Source organism: Zea mays, chromosome 5, assembly GCF_902167145.1.
Source record: "Zea mays cultivar B73 chromosome 5, Zm-B73-REFERENCE-NAM-5.0, whole genome shotgun sequence".
In the NCBI taxonomy this organism is placed as follows: domain Eukaryota; kingdom Viridiplantae; phylum Streptophyta; class Magnoliopsida; order Poales; family Poaceae; genus Zea; species Zea mays.
In genome coordinates this window covers 2,299,957-2,317,929 of record NC_050100.1, presented here as the reverse complement: position 1 = coordinate 2,317,929, position 17,973 = coordinate 2,299,957, and the positions used below count along the sequence as shown (strand labels likewise).

The window sequence follows — 17,973 nt, the reverse complement described above, 5'->3', positions numbered from 1 at the left end:
ACCCGGAATTCGGGTACCCGTTTTTTCTTTTTCTGCAAAATAATATAGTTATAAAATCATAACTTTTACATATGAAATCGGATGAAGATAAAGTTTATATGAAAATTGTAGAGCTCGAAGAGATCTATAACTTTGTAGTACATCACATTTTTGTTTAAACATATCTTTAAGCCAAAATCATTAAAATAATGTCTAAATTTATATCAAAATAATAGACTTTATCATTTTCATGTGGGGACTTAAGATTATATCCATGTGGGAACTTAGGATTATCTTTTTATAAACTATTTATTAATATTGGTAACTTATTTGCAATTTTCGGTCGACGCTACAATATTTTTATGAATTTAATTGTATTTTGATGATTTTCTACAACAAGAAATTAATAATACACCAAATAGCCTAAAAAATTCATGAATTTTTACGGGGACACAACATATATCCACATATAGTTCTCAAAAACATTTGGACTATAAAATCCACAAGATGTTGGTGTTTCTTCCATTCTACTCTCACTTATTGCGTGAGTTACATGTGAAATCATTTTATGTATCGAAGTTTCAACATAATTAATATTTCACTTATCATTTTCATGTGGCGACTTGAGGTTTTATTTGAATAGAATGTTTATTTGTTTTGGTAAGCTTTTTGCAATTTTGGATCAAAACTAGTGTATTTATGAATTTTAATTATACTTTGATGATTTTATGTAGAAAGAAATTAATAATGTATAAATAGCCTCAGAAATCTATGAAATTATACGAAGGTACAACATATGGCCACATATAGTCATAAAAAATAATGGGACCATAAAATCCACAGGATGTCAACGTTTCTTCTATTTTATTTCCACTTATTGCGTGAGTTACACGTGAAATCACTCTAAGTATCCAAGTTTCAACATAATCAATACTTCACTTTACCATTTTTACGTGGGAACTTGAGATTATCTTCTATTAAATGCTTATTAGTATTAATTTACTTGCAATTTCGTGGTCGAACAAGAATATTTTTTTAATAACCAATTAATGCATTATCCGACAAGTATCCGATATCCGATCAAATAATATCCGTATCCGTCCCTTATCCGCCCGGATAAATATCCGGTCCCTGTATCCGTATCCGTTCCGTTTCTAACTATCCGTATCCGATCCCGAATCCGTTTTAAATACATTAGGGTAGGATACAGGATGAGCTAATATCCGTCCGTATCCGCCCGTTTTCACCCCTAGTATTACGCTCTAGCGGCCTGAACCACTATAAACCCTCGAGTGTTTGTGTTCATCCGGAATTCACCAAATAGGCAAGCGCTTAGGCCCCCTTCTCATCTTAGGATTAGGGCGGGTGCATTCCGCCACCCGGCCGGAGGATTTTCCCACTGACAGTATTCTTATGTTAGACTATCTACAGAAGACAACAACTCTTCTATCTTATATTTTATTTTAAACTTTACTTTATAAATAATATTGTCTATTAAGTATACATGGGTTGTTGGACATAATTTTACAAAACCGAGGGGGATAATGTACCCTTTGGACGGAGGGAATTGATGTAAAATTTATGAACTTTGTTTATATCTCTGTAGAGTTGATAGGAACTCTGGTCACGTCTCTGTAAAATTTATGAACTTTTAATGTTACAGCTTTTACAGCCACACCAGAGACAGGACAGTTAGGACATTTTTGCCTTAGCAAAGAATATCCCAGCAAAAAGACCTGGCGAGAGAACATGCGCAGATGTCGTGACATCGTTAAGGCTGGTAAAAAGGACATAAGAAAATATAAAAATGAGAACACCATCAAAACTAAGGACACCATCTTAAAAATCCGAAAAAAAAGTATGGTTAACATGCAACAAAATGAAATTCATACGCTTGATAAACATATTCCCACTACTCATTGAAGACTACAACCACCGCGACGCCATGCATGTAGAGACTGGTGAGCTTAGGGAATAATAACCAACCAACTCTGGTGTGGTAACCATTCGTGGAAATCGGTTATGATGCTAATTGTTAATGTAAGTTAGCATATATATGCTATATATGATGCTAAAAAGATGGTCATTTGTTTTACATTTAATACTAATAACTTTATTACAATCGAGTTTTTATTCAACCAAGTAAATAAATAAAACATATATATGTTTTCCAGTACAATAATCCATAATCAACTAACAACATAGTTCCGGACTATAGCTAGGCCTAGGCGACTACTCTTGGAGAAACGTGGATTCGGCGAGGTCAATGGCGCGAGCAGCCCCAGCAGCCTTGTTCAGGCACTCCTGGTGCTCGTCATCCGGCTTGCTATCGGCGACTATGCCGGCTCCGGCCTGAAGGTGAGCGATCCACTCCTGCCGTGACTTCCCGTTCGCGTAGGAGTACATGGTGTCGAACCGGGATGCGGTGGGGAAGACGATGGTGCGAAGGGCGAGCGCGATGTCCATGTCGCCGTTGAAGGAAATCCCTCCGAAGCCACCGCTGTACGGCCCACGCATGTCCGCTTCTAGCTCGTCGATCAACTCCATTGCTCTCACCTGGTTAATTAATCAAAAGAAAAAGCTCAAAGACAGATTATTCAGGAAAAAAGGTCATGCAATGAAAAATATTAATGACATATCCTAATTATTACATGTTTCTAAAAGCTTACTAATATATACTCGTAAATTTACAATAAGTTTATAACCAATTTCAACGAGTTACCTTTGGAGCTCCACTAACTGTTCCAACTGGCAATGCAGCTCGTAGCGCATCCCAGCACGTAAGATCATCACGTAGCTCACCGGTGACCTGCACAAGTTTTTTAAAATACGCATGTTTCTTATAAATAATTGTTGATACTACAAATCATAAAAAGCTGCTAACTTGTTCATACTACATAATTGTGTTATTCTACTTACCAAACATTCATAATAAGCAGTTAATGTGTTGTATATATGTTTGTATTATATTGCATGATATATAAAGACAATAATTGTTTAACTAATATATCCATGAAGATTAATTGTGGTATTGCTGACTTTTGTTATTATTAAAAGAAGACTCACGGTTGAGCTGATGTGCATGACATGAGAATATCGTTCAATATTCATCAATTTCTCCACCTTTACTGAACCTGGTTTGGAGACCTGTACACACGACAAGTTTATTATATCATAGATGAAACAAGATAGATGTGTAATAACAAACAAAACATAAAACCGACTTTTTTCTGAACTATAGTGCGACAAACGCATAGAAGTTTAATCATAACCAAATCAAGCCCTTGTCATTGATATTGCTCGCGTTTCATTAGTAGCCAACCACTAACAAATGTGTAGATGTATCTATAGTGGAAAATTTTACATATTTTGTTGTTATTGTAGAGAGTTGTCCAAATTTGTTTAAACATAAAACTTAAAATATATATAGTTGTACGTAAAAGTTAGACAGATGGGAAGTGGCAACATCTGGACATTCCACATAAAATATATCTCTACTATAATTTCTTTTACATTCATATTCAATTTCTTAATATGTTTACCATGCATGCTAAAAGTATATAGTTTTAGAGTCCCCTTTACTAACATAAACCAATGACCACCCTAACATCTCGTCATCTAGAAGCTTCTCAAAACATCATTTTCCAATTGCTCATTAATTAGAATATAATGAACAATTGTAGATATTTTTCTAAAATAATTTGGAGATAAATCATGCCAACAAAAACCAAAATGAATCAAGAAATGGAAAAAATGAACCTTTCCAACATCATTCCTTCCAAGGTCTACAAGCATTATATGTTCAGCACGTTGCTTTTCATCACTCAGAAGCAATTGTTCTAAAACTTTGTCTTCTGCCTTTGTTTTGCCTCTTCTTATGGTTCCAGCAAGCGGTCGATTGACTACTGTCCTCTGAAAAATATATAAATATGTAAAGAAAGTTCGTTATGCTCACTTCAACATGACATTTCCTTTTTATAATATTCACTAGAGTGCAATATAAAGCCCGAGATTAATTTAAGGCAACATGATGAACATATATGAAAAAGGCAATACAGTCACTATACCTTTTGTACCCGCGTAAGAATTTCAGGGCTTGATGCCACGAGAATACAGCCTCGTGCCTAAGAAACGTCATAAGAGATATATAAATCACATGCATATATATATCGTCGATTAATTAGTAAATATTATGCAGAAACTAAACATTTGACATGTATTATATAGTCACCTGTAGATAGGCCATATATGGGCTAGGATTGACGATGCGCAACGCACGGTAGATCTCAAAGGGGTCCGCGAACGTCCGTCTCTCCAAGCGCTGGCTTAGAACTGCTTGAAAAATGTCACCAGCCAAGATGTGTTCTTTAGCTTGGACAACGATATTTTTATACTCTTCTTTTGACATATTTGACTTTAGCGTCGCCGATCCAAAGCCTCCAACGTTAAGTTTTATAGAACCAGAAGAAAGCGTTGGGCTACAGAAGAATCGAATGATGAATGATTAGTAAAATTGGCAGTACCTAGCTAGCAGTAGGGAAGAAAAAAAAACGGTGAAGCAATGTAACTCACACGTTGAAGCAATGTAATCTTGATAGCAAAGATTCAAGCCGATTTGTCCCATCTTCATATGCTTCGTCAAGAGATTGGTAGCAGTCCGTCCTCACCCAGTGGATAACATGCATTTTCTGTAACAAATAAATTAACATCAGAGACTGGTAATTAAGCAATGCAACAAGATTTGATTGTCTGTTATATTTTTGTACTACTTTATTTAAAGTTGTATATGGTGGTGCATACCTTTTCAACATGATCAAACACAATGACGTTGGTATAGAGGCCTAAATGCATGTCAGGAATGTTCCTGTCGTCATGCGGTGCCTTGCTAAAAGGAAGCTTCTTTGTCTCAACATAACGCACTGTATCGTATGAGAAGAATCCAACCCACCCTCCTACAAAATACCATAAATTAAAAATGTTGTGTGAGCATTCACATTTCACGGTAATAAGAGCATCATTTGACCAACATTTATTTGAATTACATACAAGCACAGATTAGAACATGAGACTTGATATATATATCGATAGGCTTATATCGAGAGGTGCCTCTAATTTGAGCTTGATTTTTACTAGCAAACAACAACATCAGGAAGTGGAGGAGGCTAGGGGGGAGATAAAAATGTACGTACCACAAAACGCATCAGGGAGGCCATCAGTAACTTGCGGCGGGTTCCACTGTTCCATGATGGTCCTTGGAATCTTCATGGGATCAGGCACCAAGTGCTCCCTCCTCGACTTCAACTCATGGTCCATCACCGTGACTTTGTTAGCCTTCGCCAATACCTCCATAGCAGGCTGGGCCGCCACAACGCTATACCTTCCCTGCAAAAACGATCCCATGACCCCATTCATCCAGCTAGCAGCAGGTCGAGGCCGCGAGAGCCGGGCGAGTCTTACTCACCATATTAGTACCTTCGGACCCTTGTTCTACGGATTCGAAGAGGAAGCTAGGCGCCTCACGATCATCTTCTTTGACTAGGCAACGGTACGCGAGCACCGGAGTAAGATGATCAGAGAAAATGCTTCTCGTGATCGGCACCAAGTTACAGCCCTCCGCCGCGGCCCTCCGAAATTTAGACTCTTCCTCTCTCACTGCTGAGGAGACACCCAGGTCCAGTTAACTAATTAGTCCGGCCGGCGGCGCGAAGAGGCAGATTCGGAGGCACAGGAACTCACCGACGGCGTCGAGCCGGTGGAACGTGGCGGTGGTTGCGCGGCAGGTCACGGCGTCGGGCCTCCTGCGGTGGAGATTCAGCGGTCGCGACGACGGCGCGAATCGCAGCGAGAGCGCGAGACTGACGGTGGCCATGGAATGCAGGCGGATAAGAGCAAGCTAGCTAGTCACCAACCCAAGTGTGTGAGATGTGCCGAGAGTTGTTTGAGCGACAATGGATATATAGCGACGGGGCGGGGCGGCGCGGGGCGAGAGGACACCGCAGCGCCTGGCTTCCCGGCGTGGCCAACCGCGTCCTCCGCGCATCGCATCCATGCATGCATGGATGCCATGGACGTGAGTGGAGTGCTCTCGATCTGCTCAGCGCACGGAGTAGAGGACAAACGGAGAAAAGTCGCCGCGTCACGCATGCATGAGAGATCGACGGATCTGGCGGGGGCCTTGAGACGCGCTCAAGGCTCTCACGTCCCCTCCTCGGAAGACCGACTTCTTCGCGTCCCCCACTATCACTCCCCTGTCAAATGAATATCCACATGGCACTCATCTATCTATAGACTATAGCTATAGGTTTGTAACTCTCCCGGGATGCGGTGAGGCTAAATAATATTCCTGTTTATTAAAAGTCACTCGAGAATGTGGGTAGGGGTGACAATGGGTTAGGTTCCGGCTGGGTGCAGCAAAAATCCATTTCGCACTAGAACCTAAAACAACTCATGATTGGACCCACGGGTAAGTGTGTAAACGGTATGAATATTATCCAAACATGTGACCATCCGAAGAGACTAATTATCTGGTCGGATAGTTTTTTCGAATATCCGTAATATATCTGGATTTCAGATTCGGATCCGGATAGATATCAGATATGAATATGGGATAACTGATATCCGTTAGATTTTAGATATCCCGATATCTTTTCGGATAAATATATGCATTATAATGATTTTGTGAAGAAAAAATAATTATACATAAATAACCTCAGAAATTCATGAAATTTTACAGAGGCACAACATGTATCCAAATATAATCCTCAAAAATATTTGAACCATGAAATCCATAATATACCATAGTTTATTTCATTTTTCACTTTCACTTGTTGCGTGAGTTACACGTAAAATCACTTTAAGTATCCGAGTTTCAACGTAATCAATACTTTACTTTACCATCTTTACATGAGGACTTAAGGTTATCTTCTTATAGAATGTCTATTGGTATTGGTAACTTGTTTGCACTTTTTTGTCGACGCTACTATATTTTATGAATTTATTTGTATTTTAATGATTCTTTGCATGAAGAAATTAATAATACACAAATAGCATCAGAAAATCATGAAATTTGACGGAGGGGCAACATATGTTCACATAATTCCTAAAAAATGTTTAGACCATAAAATTCACAAGATGCAAGTGTTTCTTCTATTTTACTTTCACTTGTTGTGTAAGTTACACGAAAAATGTTTTAAGCATCCAAGTTTCAACATAACCAATACTTCACTTTATCATTTTCATGTGGTGACTTGCGGTTATCTTCTTATACATTTTTTATTAGTCTTCGTCACATATTTGCAATTTTCGGTCGACACTAGAATATCTTCTGAATTTAATTGCATTTTGATGATCTTCTAGCATGAAATTTTACGGATGCGCTACATATGTCTATATATAATCCTCAAAAATGTTTGGACCATAAAATATATAAGATGGCAACATTTCTTCAATTTAACTGCTACTTGTTGCATTAGTTACACCACTCTAAGTATCCATGTTTTAACATAATCAATACTTCACTTTCATTTTCATGTGAGGACTTGAGGTTATCTTTTTATAGAATGTTTGTTAGTTTTGGCAACTTATTTGCAAATTTCAGTCGACACTAGAATGTTTTATGAATTAATTTCATTTTGATGATTTTTTGCAAAAAGGAATTAATAATACACAAATAGCCTCAAGATTTCATTATTTTTATAGAGGCACAACACATGTTCACATATAATCCTCAAAAAAATTTGGTCTCAATAAGTGGCTAAATGATTACAACAACCGTGATATGTGTGGAATGGTGTGGAATCCGTAAAAAAATCCAGTACCGACGATATCCGAGATTGACTAATTCCATATTCGACATGCGATTATTCATATTTGCATATGAAAACATTCATATTTGTATTTGTATCCAAAGATATTCGTATTCGAATTCGAATCTGAATAAAATTATGAAAACAAATATAGTTTCGGTGATATCCGTTCGTATTCAATCCGATCACACCCCTATCTACGGGTGCAATTTTAAACCCACATCTGAACCCGTCGGGTTTTGGGTCATCCGCGCGTTTTATTGAGTGTACACATTTGAACAACAATTCAACTATAAGCACTTAAGTACCAACAATAATTGAGTTATATCTACGGATTTTAAGTCTTCTTATGTTGGGTAGCAACATAATTGTCGGGTACCATAATTAGGGGTACCCCCAACGCTCCTAATCATGGCTGGTAAACACCCTCAGACCAACTGACGGGTGTGGTTCAAGTCAAGACTTCGTCTACCCGAGGGACGCGATCTCACCCGAGCCCAGCCTCGGGTTGGAACAGTAGTCCCAGACGAGTTCACGCCTCGCCCGAGGGCCTCCTCAGGCAGCGGGCGCCCCCTCGGCTCTCCCGAGGCTCGGCTCGGGCAGGCTTCGTTGTGAAGCAACCTTGGCCAGACCGCCTCACCAACCGACCGCTTCGCAGGCACATTAAATGCAGGGGATGCCTGACGCCGTATCCTGACACACGCGCCTCAAGCGGGCAGGCCAAAGTGACCGCAATCACTTCGCCCCTCATCTTTACTGTCTGATCTGACAAGAAAACAACGCCGCTCGCTCCGCTCCGACTGCCGTGTCAGCCACCCCGACGACGACTGACAACAAGTCACGATCAACCACCGAGTTCAGCCTCGGGCGCAACAGGAAGCTCCGCCTCGCCCGACCTCATGCTCCGGCCTCGGGAGGAGGTCTCCGGCTCGCCCGACCCCCGGACTCGGCCTCGACCCCGGTCTCGGGAGGAATCGCGTCCTCGCCCGACCCCGGCCTCGGCCTCAAGAGAAGTCTCCGCCTCGACCGACCCCGGGCTCGGACCGACCGCGCTAACAGGGGATACATCATTTCCCTATTCCTAGCCTGCTCAGGCTACAAGGAACAAGACCGACGTCCCATCTGGCTTACCCCGGCGATGGGTAATGATGGTGCCCCGCGTGCACCATGACGCCGGTGGCTCTCAGCCCCTTACGACAGCAAGGAGACGTCAGCAGAATCCTCGCCGCGCTGCCAGCTGTGCTCCTACAGGACTCAGGCGCTCCTCCGACGGCCACGCCATCACATGTACAGGGCCCAAGCTCTCCCCCAACGGCCACGTTGGCATGTACACAGGGCTTAGGCACTCCACTGCTGGACACGTTAGCGCATAGCTATGCCCCCCGTTGTACGTCTGGACCCTCTCCTTGCCTCTATAAAAGGGAGGTCCAGGGCCACCCTGAGGGGGGTTCACGCGGGGGGAAGCGGCGGATGAACTCTGTGTCTCTCTCTCCCCCACGCGACGCGCTTGTAACCCCTACTACGAGTGGCACCCCTGGTACAGGATAATACAAGGCTTGTCCCACCTCTTGTGTTCCATCCCGCACCAACCCATCTGGGCAGGGGCACGCAGCGATTTCACTGGTCGATCCAAGGGACCCCCTAGGTCCGAGACGCCGACATTTGGCGCGCCAGGTAGGGGCCTGCTGCGTGTTAACAAACACCTTCCCGTTGAGATCCAGATGGGGAGTCTTCAGCAACCTCTTCAGCCCGGGACGGTGCTTCGCTTCGGGAGTCTCGAGTTCATGTCCCTCGACGGCAGCTACGACATGGTACTCCTCCCCACGCGGCGTGATGACAACGACGGTCTCCGACTCGCCCGGCGGCGGCGAGCTCTACGACAGCATCTCCCCGCGGCAGAAGAGGAGCACTCCGGTCGTCCCCGCCACTCTCCTCATCGGAGGAGGCGGAGGCGAGGCAACCATGGCCACGCAGGAGGCGGCACCTTGTCGGCTGTCGCACCAGAGCGAGTCAACGACGCCGGCACTCCCCCAGGGGACATGTCGGACATTGTCCTTGGACCTGAGACGACGGCGGGTGTCACTTCCCCGCGACGTGTCAGCCCCAAGCAGACTGACGACGCCAGCACCCTCGCAAAGGACCTGCTGGGCGTTACCCTCGTACTTGAGATGACGGTGTGCTCCGCCCTCGACACGACTTCACCACCGTCCAACGACCGGGAGGTACCGTCCATTTTCCATCCTGTACCTTTTTGGTTCAGCTTCGATCCACCTAGCGACCCCGCTATGGTGAGCGCCTTCGTAAAGGCATATCCAAACCTTCTGGGGTACCACATGTGGTCGACCTGGGACCGACTGACAGCCGTCTCAACCTTCGGACCGGCGGGTTCTGAGGAAGAGGATGACCCCGACTCCGGTTGGGATTTCTCTGCCCTCAATGACCCCGGTGCCATGTGGGGCTTCATGTCCGCATGTGACCACTGCCTCTCCGGTTGTTCTGACGATGGCCATGACCTTGACAACGAGGGTTACGGCCCAAGTCACGAATGTTTCCACGTCGATCTGGGAGATCACAATGAAGGCAACCACCTCGGTATGCTAGAGGTTGACGATCCCCCTGGGCCCGCATCTCGCGTTGGCATCCCGTGGGAGCTAGCTGTGGTCCCAGTCCTTGCGGGGGGTCAGGACATACAGCTCGAGCAAATCCGTGAGATGCAGGCCCGGGTCGACGGGGAAACAGACCGGCTTGTACAGCTCCGAAAGAACATCGAACAGGAGTGGGCAGGCCGAACACTCACCAGAGAAGCCTGTCACCAGGCCCAAGACATCCAGCACCGCATCATCGACAATGCCAGGGCAGCGCTGCCCCGGCCATCAGCGGGTCCGACCAGGACCTAGCTGCAGCGGCGATGCTGCTTTGAGCCATGCCGGAGCCATCCACCACCGAGGGACGGCGTATCCAGGGCGAACTCAAGAATCTCCTAGAAGGCGCCGCGGTTCGACGAGCCGAGAGCTCCGCCTCCCGCAAGCGAGCTGACCCCTAGGAGCATCACGCGGTGTCCTCCCAACGCATTCGGGAAGCCTCGGTCCATCCAGAGCGCACGTGGGACGAGGCGCCCGTCGCCTAGGAACACCTCGGCAACGAGCACCACCATCTCGACCATCGAGCCCGCCTCGACGAGAAGGTGCGCCGAGGCTACCATCCCAGGCGTGGGGGACGCTGCAACAGTGAGGAGGATCGCAGTCCTTCGCCCGAACCACCCAGTCTGCGAGTCTTCAGCCGGGCCATACGACGAGTGACGTTCCCTGCCCATTTCTGAGCCCCGACTACCATCACCAAGTACTCGAGGGAGACGAGGCCAGAGCTGTGGCTCGCGGACTACCGACTGGCATGCCAGTTGGGAGGGGCGGATGATGACAACCTCATCATCCGTAATCTACCCCTTTTCCTCTTCGACGCTGCCCGAGCCTGGCTGGAGCATCTGCCTCCTGCGTAGATCTCCGACTGGGACGATCTGGTCAAAGCTTTCGTGGGAAACTTCCAAGGCACATACGTGCGCTCTGGGAACTCGTGGGACCTCCGAAGCTGCCGCCAGCAGCCAGGGGAGTCCCTCCGAGAGTACATCAAGCGGTTTTCAAAGCAGCGCACCGAGCTGCCCAACGTTACCGACTCGGATGTCATCGGGGCTTTCCTTGCCGGGACCACTTGCCGAGACCTGGTGAGCAAACTGGGGCGCAAGACTCCCACCCGTGCGAGCGAACTGATGGACGTCGCCACCAAGTTTGCCTCGGGTCAAGAGGTGGTCGAAGCCATCTTCCGAAAGGACAAGCAGCCTCAGGGAGGGCCAAAGACAGACGCCCCTGAGGCGTCCGCCCAGCGGGGCACGAAGAAGAAGGCTAAAAACAAGTTGCAAGCGAAGCGTGACGCCGCAGACGAGAATCTCGTCGCTGCGGCCGAGCACAGGAACCCTCGGAAAGCTCCTGGAGGGGCCGACGCGTTCGACAAAATGCTCAAAGAGCCGTGCCTCTATCACCAGGGGCCCGTCAAGCACCACCTCAAAGAATGCGTCATGCTCCGGCGCTACTTCCATAAGACCGGGCCCCGGTGGAGGATGGCAAGGGCCATGACAACAACAAGAAGGAAGGCAGCAAGGAAGAGGGATTCCCGGAAGTCCATAACTGCTTCATGATCAACGGCGGGCAGGCGGTGAACGCTTCGGCTCGGCACCACAAGCAGGAGCGTCGAGAAGTCTGCTTGGTGAAGGTGGCGGCGCCAGTCTACCTAGACTGGTCCGACAAGCCTATCACCTTCGACCAAGGCGACCACCCCGACTTCGTGCCAAGCCCAGGAAGGTACCCGCTCGTCGTCGATCCGATCATCGACAACGTTAGGCTCTCCAAGGTCCTCATGGACGAAGGCAGCAGCCTTAACATCATCTACGCCGAGACCCTGGAACTCTTAGGGGTTGATCGGTCTGAAGTCCGGGTCAGTGCGGCACCCTTCCACGGGATCGTGCCCGGGAAGCGAATCCTACCCCTCGGACGGATCGACTTACCCGTCTGCTTCGAAACTCCCTCTAACTTCCGAAAGGAAGCTCTCACCTTTGAGGTCGTCGGGTTCCGAGGAACCTACCATGCGATATTGGGAAGACCATGCTATGCCAAGTTCATGGTCGTCCCCAACTACACCTATTTCAAGCTCAAGATGTCGGGCCCGAATGGGATCATCACCGTCGGATCCATGTACCGCCACGCGTACGAATGCGACGTGGAGTGCGTGGAGTACGCCGAGGCTCTCTCCGAGTCCGAGGCCCTCATCGCCGACCTGGAACGCCTCTCCAAGGAGGCGCCCGACGTGAAGCGGCACACCGGCAACTTTGAACCAGTTGAGGCAGTCAAGTCCGTCTCTCTCGACCCCAGCAACGACGCCAGCAAGAAAGTTCGGATCGGCTCCGAGCTCGACCCCAAATAGGAAGCAGTGCTCGTCGACTTTCTCCGCGCAAACGTCGAAGTCTTTGCGTGGAGTCCTTCGGACATGCCCGGCATACCGAGGGATTTCGCCGAGCACTCACTGGACATCAGAGCTGGAGCCCGACCCGTGAAGCAAACCCTGCGCCGTTTTGACGAAGAAAAGCGCAGGGTCATAGGCGAGGAGATCCACAAGCTACTCGCGGTAGGGTTTATCAAAGAGGTATTCCATCCCGAATGGTTAGCTAACCCTGTTCTTGTAAGGAAGAAGGATGGGAAATGGAGGATATGTGTAGACTACACTGGTCTAAACAAAGCATGTCCGAAAGTTCCCTACCCTCTACCTCGCATCGATCAAATCGTGGACTCCACTGCTGGGTGTGAAACCCTGTCATTCCTCGATGCCTACTCAGGCTATCACCAAATCAAGATGAAAGAGTCCGACCAGCTCGCGACTTCTTTCATCACACCTTTTGGCATGTACTATTACACTACAATGCCATTTGGGTTGAGGAATGCAGGCTCCACTTACCAGAGGTGCATGAACCACGTGTTCGGAGAACACATCGGCAGAACGGTCGAGGCTTACGTCGACGACATCATTGTCAAGACGAAGAGAGCCTCTGACCTCCTCTCTGACCTTGGAACGACATTCAAGTGTCTGAGAGCGAAAGGCGTGAAACTCAATCCCGAGAAGTGTGTCTTCGGAGTCCCCCGAGGCATGCTCCTTGGATTCATCGTCTCCGAGTGGGGCATCGCGGCCAATCCGGAGAAAATCACGGCCATCACCAACATGGGACCGATCAAAGATTTGAAAGGAGTACAGAGGGTCATGGGATGCCTTGCGGCTCTGAGCCGCTTCATCTCACGCCTTGGCGAGAAAGGCTTGCCTCTGTACCGCCTCTTAAGGAAGGCCGAGTACTTTACCTGGACCCCCGAGGCCGAGGAAGCCCTCGGAAACCTTAAGGCGCTCCTTACGAACACACCCATCCTGGTGCCCCCCGCCGCAGGAGAAGCCCTCTTGATCTACGTAGCCGCGACTACTCAGGTGGTCAGCGTCGCGATCGTAGTCGAGAGACGAGAAGAAGGGCATGCACTGTCTGTCCAGAGGCCAGTCTACTTCATCAGCGAAGTGCTTTCCGAGACCAAAGTCCGCTACCCACAGATCCAGAAGCTGCTCTACGCAGTGATTCTGACACGGCGAAAGTTGCGACACTACTTCGAGTCTCATCCGGTGACTGTGGTGTCATCCTTCTCCCTGGGGGAGATCATCCAGTGTCGCGAGTCCTCGGGTAGGATAGCAAAGTGGGCGGTGGAGCTTATGGGCGAAACGCTATCATTCGCTCCTCGGAAGGCCATAAAATCCTAGGTCTTGGTAGACTTCCTGGCTGAGTGGACTGACACCCAGTTACCGACAACTCCAATCTAGCCCGAGCTCTGGACCATGTACTTCGATGGGTCACTCATGAAAACAGGAGCAGGCGCCGGCCTGCTCTTCGTTTCACCCCTCGGAAAGCATCTTCGCTATGTCATTTGCCTCCATTTTCCGGCATCAAACAACGTGGTCGAGTATGAGGCACTGGTTAACGGGCTACGCATCGCCATCGAGCTAGGGGTCCGACGCCTCGACGCTCGAGGCGATTCACAGCTTGTCATCGACCAAGTCATGAAGAACTCCCACTGTCGTGACCGGAGGATGGAAGCCTACTGCGACGAAGTCCGGCGCCTGGAAAACAAGTTCTATGGGCTAGAGCTCAACCACATTGCCCGACGATACAACGAGACTGCGGACGAGCTGGCGAAAATAGCCTCGGGGCGAACGACGATTCCCCCGGACGTCTTCTCCGGAGACCTACATCAACCATCTGTCAAGATCGACGACACGCCCGAGCCTGAGGAAGCCTCGGCCCAGCCCGAGGTACCCTCGGCCGAGCCCGAGGTACCCACGGGCGGACCCGAGGCACCCTTGGCCATCGAGGAAGATGCCTTGCCCGTCGAGGAGGAACAGAATGGGGTCACGCCAGATCCGAACTGGCAGACCCCGTACCTGGAATATCTCCTTCGAGGAGAGCTTCCCATCGACAAGACCAAAGCTCGGTGGCTAGCTCGGCACGCCAAGTCATTCGTCTTGTTGGGTGATGAAAAAGAGCTCTATCACCGCAGCCCCTCGGGCATCCTCCAACGATGCATATCTATCGCCCAAAGACAAGAACTATTGCAAGAAATACACTCGGGGGCTTGCGGCCACCATGCAGCACCTCGAGCCCTCGTGGGGAATGCCTTCCGACAAGGTTTCTACTGGCCAACCGCGGTGGCCGACGCCACTAGGATTGTGTGCTCCTGTCGGGGGTGTCAATTCTACGCAAAGCAGACGCATCTGTCCGCTCAGGCCTTGCAGACGATACCCATCACCTGGCCATTTGTTGTGTGGGGTCTAGACCTCGTCGGTCCCTTGCAGAAGGCACCCAAGGGCTTCTTGCACCTTCTGGTCGCCATCGACAAATTCTCCAAGTGGATCGAGGTCCGACCCTTGACCAGCATCAGGTCCGAGCAGGCGGTGGCGTTTTTCACCAACATCATCCATCGATTCGGGGTCCCAAACTCAATCATCACCGACAATGGCACACAGTTCACCGGAAAAAAGTTCTTAGACTTCTGCGACGACCACCACATCCGTGTGGACTGGGCCACCGTAGCTCATCCCATGACGAATGTGCAGGTGGAGCGTGCCAACGGTATGATTTTGCAGGGGCTCAAACCGAGGATCTACAACGACCTCAACAAGTTCGGTAGGCAGTGGATGAAAGAGCTACCATCGGTAGTCTGGAGTCTGAGGACGACGCCGAGCCGCGCCACGGGTTTTACGCCATTCTTTCTAGTCTATGGGGCCGAGGTCGTCCTCCCCACGGACTTAGAATACGGGTCCCTGAGGACCAAGGTGTACGACGACCGAAGCAACCAGACCAGCCGGGAAGACTCGCTGGACCAACTCGAGGAGGCTCGAGATGTTGCCTTACTACATTCGGCACGGTACCAGCAGTCGCTGCGGCGCTACCACGCCCGAAGTGTTCGGTCCCGAGGCTTCCAAGTGGGATACTTGGTGCTTCACCTGCGACAGGACACCCGAGTGCGCCACAAGCTCACTCCTCCCTAGGAAGGGCCCTTCATCATCGCCAAGATCTTGAAGCCCGGAACATACAAGCTGGCCAACGACCAAGGCGAGGTCTACAGCAACGTTTGGAACATCCAACAGCTACGTCGCTTCTACCCTTAAGATGTTTTAAGTCGTTCATGTACCTCGTTTACATACACAAAGTCTAACCGTCAAGGAAAGGTCGGCCTTGCCTCAGCAAAGCCCGACCCTCCCTCGGGGGCTAGAAGGGGGAAACCCCCTCTGTGTCAAAATTTTCCTCGGAAAAATTTTCTACCAAAACAACCTTTGTGCTTTCGACTTCCGTATCGATAGCAGGATCCTGAGAACGACGAGAGTACACGTAAGCGGCAAGACCGACCGAGCCGAGGAACTCCTACGCCTCCAGGATACGGATACCTCATTCATCACCTTTCGTGAGAAGTAACTCACGCTCGGATAAGCGATCCTGCTACCGAACAACTTCTAACACTCGGGTAGAAAACGACTTTCGCGCCTTCTCGACTGTACCAATAATGGAATCCTTCGACCAAATGAGAGCGCACGTAAGCGGCAAGGCCGACCGAGCCGAGGGACTCCTACGCCTCCGGGATACGGATACCTCACTCATCACCTTCCGCAAAAAGTAACTCTCGTTCGGATGAACGATTCTGCTATTGACAGACAAGTAGTGATGCTCGAAACAAGAGGAGAGAAGACGCAACTTTTTAAACACGACGATAAAGTGTTTAGGCCTCGGCGGCCGCTAAAAAGCATGTGCATGCTACAGTCAAACTGTTCCTACAGGTTCGGGCATCGGCAGGGGGAGCAGCAGCACCCTCGGTGTTGTTTCCACCCTCGGCGGAACCTGGCCCGGCCTCGGACGGCGACCCGGGCAAAAGGACCTCCACCTATGGGAGGACGCCAGCACCGCGCCAGCAGATGTCTTGGCCAAGCTCCAGCGGCTGCTACCACATCTTCCTCGGCCTGGGAAGCCGCCATCTCCTGGGCCGACGAAGTCTCTTTCCGAGCCGACTCCACGTCTGTCTGCGCTAACACCACTTCCTCCGGCTCCGGCTCATCGCAGAGCAGCCGAGGGTTCCAAAAACTTAGCAAGAGAAGCCTAGAGCGGTGAGGCCGACAGAGCCGAGGGACTCCTACGCCTCCGGGATACGGACACCTCACTCGTCACCTTCCGCGAAAGGCAACCGACGCTCGGTTAAGTGGTTCGGCTAGCCAACAGACAAGTCCCAGCACTCGGAATGAGGAAGACACACAGCTTCATTCTCGAATACCCAAATGTTCAGGCCTCGACAGCCACAAAGAACAAACACATATACTTGGGGGTAACTATGCTACACAGACTTAGACGTCGGTAGAACCCTCAGCGGTTCTCTCGACCTACGACAAATGTCTAAGTACTTGAAGTGGTTACATTTTGCTCCGGCAAAAACCTGGTATATCTCCTTACAAACGGGACTCTAGTTCCATTCCCGCAGGCACGAACAACCTCCACACCGGAAGGCTTGCGGGATAAAAAATTCCAGGTGGCTTGCCGGCGACCCCTGACAATAGCGACAACGACCCCTGCTCCGAGCGGCTAAACAGCAGCAGCGATGACCTCAGGGCCGACGCTGCTGTGACGAGGCCCTCGCCCACGTCTCTGCTCGAGGGGCGAGGACAAGCCATCAAAGCCAAAGAGCCGGGGGTCCGGCCGCAGCTGGCGCCGATGGTCTCGTCGGCGGAGAAACCTTCTCCGGCTGCCACCGCCTCAGCACTGACAACAGCGGCCACCTGCGCGCCAGCGCCACGCCGATGAATGGCGGACGCCTCAGCCTGCACCGGCAGATCCCCACTCAGGTCCTCACGGACGGGCAGGCCCCGACCTCCGCGCGGAGGCATCGTGCCGGAGTGAGGACAAGACAATCCAAGAACACGAACATCACCCATGCGGCGTAAGGCGTCTTGGACGGTCCGCCAGTGCGCACGGCGCAACAGACGCCCGCGCCCGGACCAAGCGGCAGGAGGCAGCGTCGGAGGCCGCGACAGAGCCAGCTGAGCCAGCAAGCCAGGCACGCTGGAGCGGATGACG

General features: G+C 49.5%; 1 protein-coding gene across 1 annotated transcript; it reads right to left on the bottom strand.

Annotated features, from left to right (window-relative positions):
- Positions 1 to 2,045: 2,045 nt before the first annotated feature.
- Positions 2,046 to 5,848, bottom strand: LOC103625743 (anthranilate synthase alpha subunit 1, chloroplastic). The gene is made up of 11 exons (XM_023300070.1): positions 5,716 to 5,848; positions 5,441 to 5,631; positions 5,169 to 5,361; positions 4,780 to 4,931; positions 4,552 to 4,667; positions 4,211 to 4,457; positions 4,047 to 4,103; positions 3,739 to 3,891; positions 3,046 to 3,126; positions 2,702 to 2,788; positions 2,046 to 2,535 (listed from the first exon to the last, which is right to left on the bottom strand). The coding sequence occupies exons 1-11, from the start codon at positions 5,846 to 5,848 to the stop codon at positions 2,212 to 2,214; spliced, it is 1,734 nt and encodes a 577-aa protein (XP_023155838.1). The 3' UTR covers positions 2,046 to 2,211.
- Between the last annotated feature and the right edge of the window lie 12,125 nt (positions 5,849 to 17,973).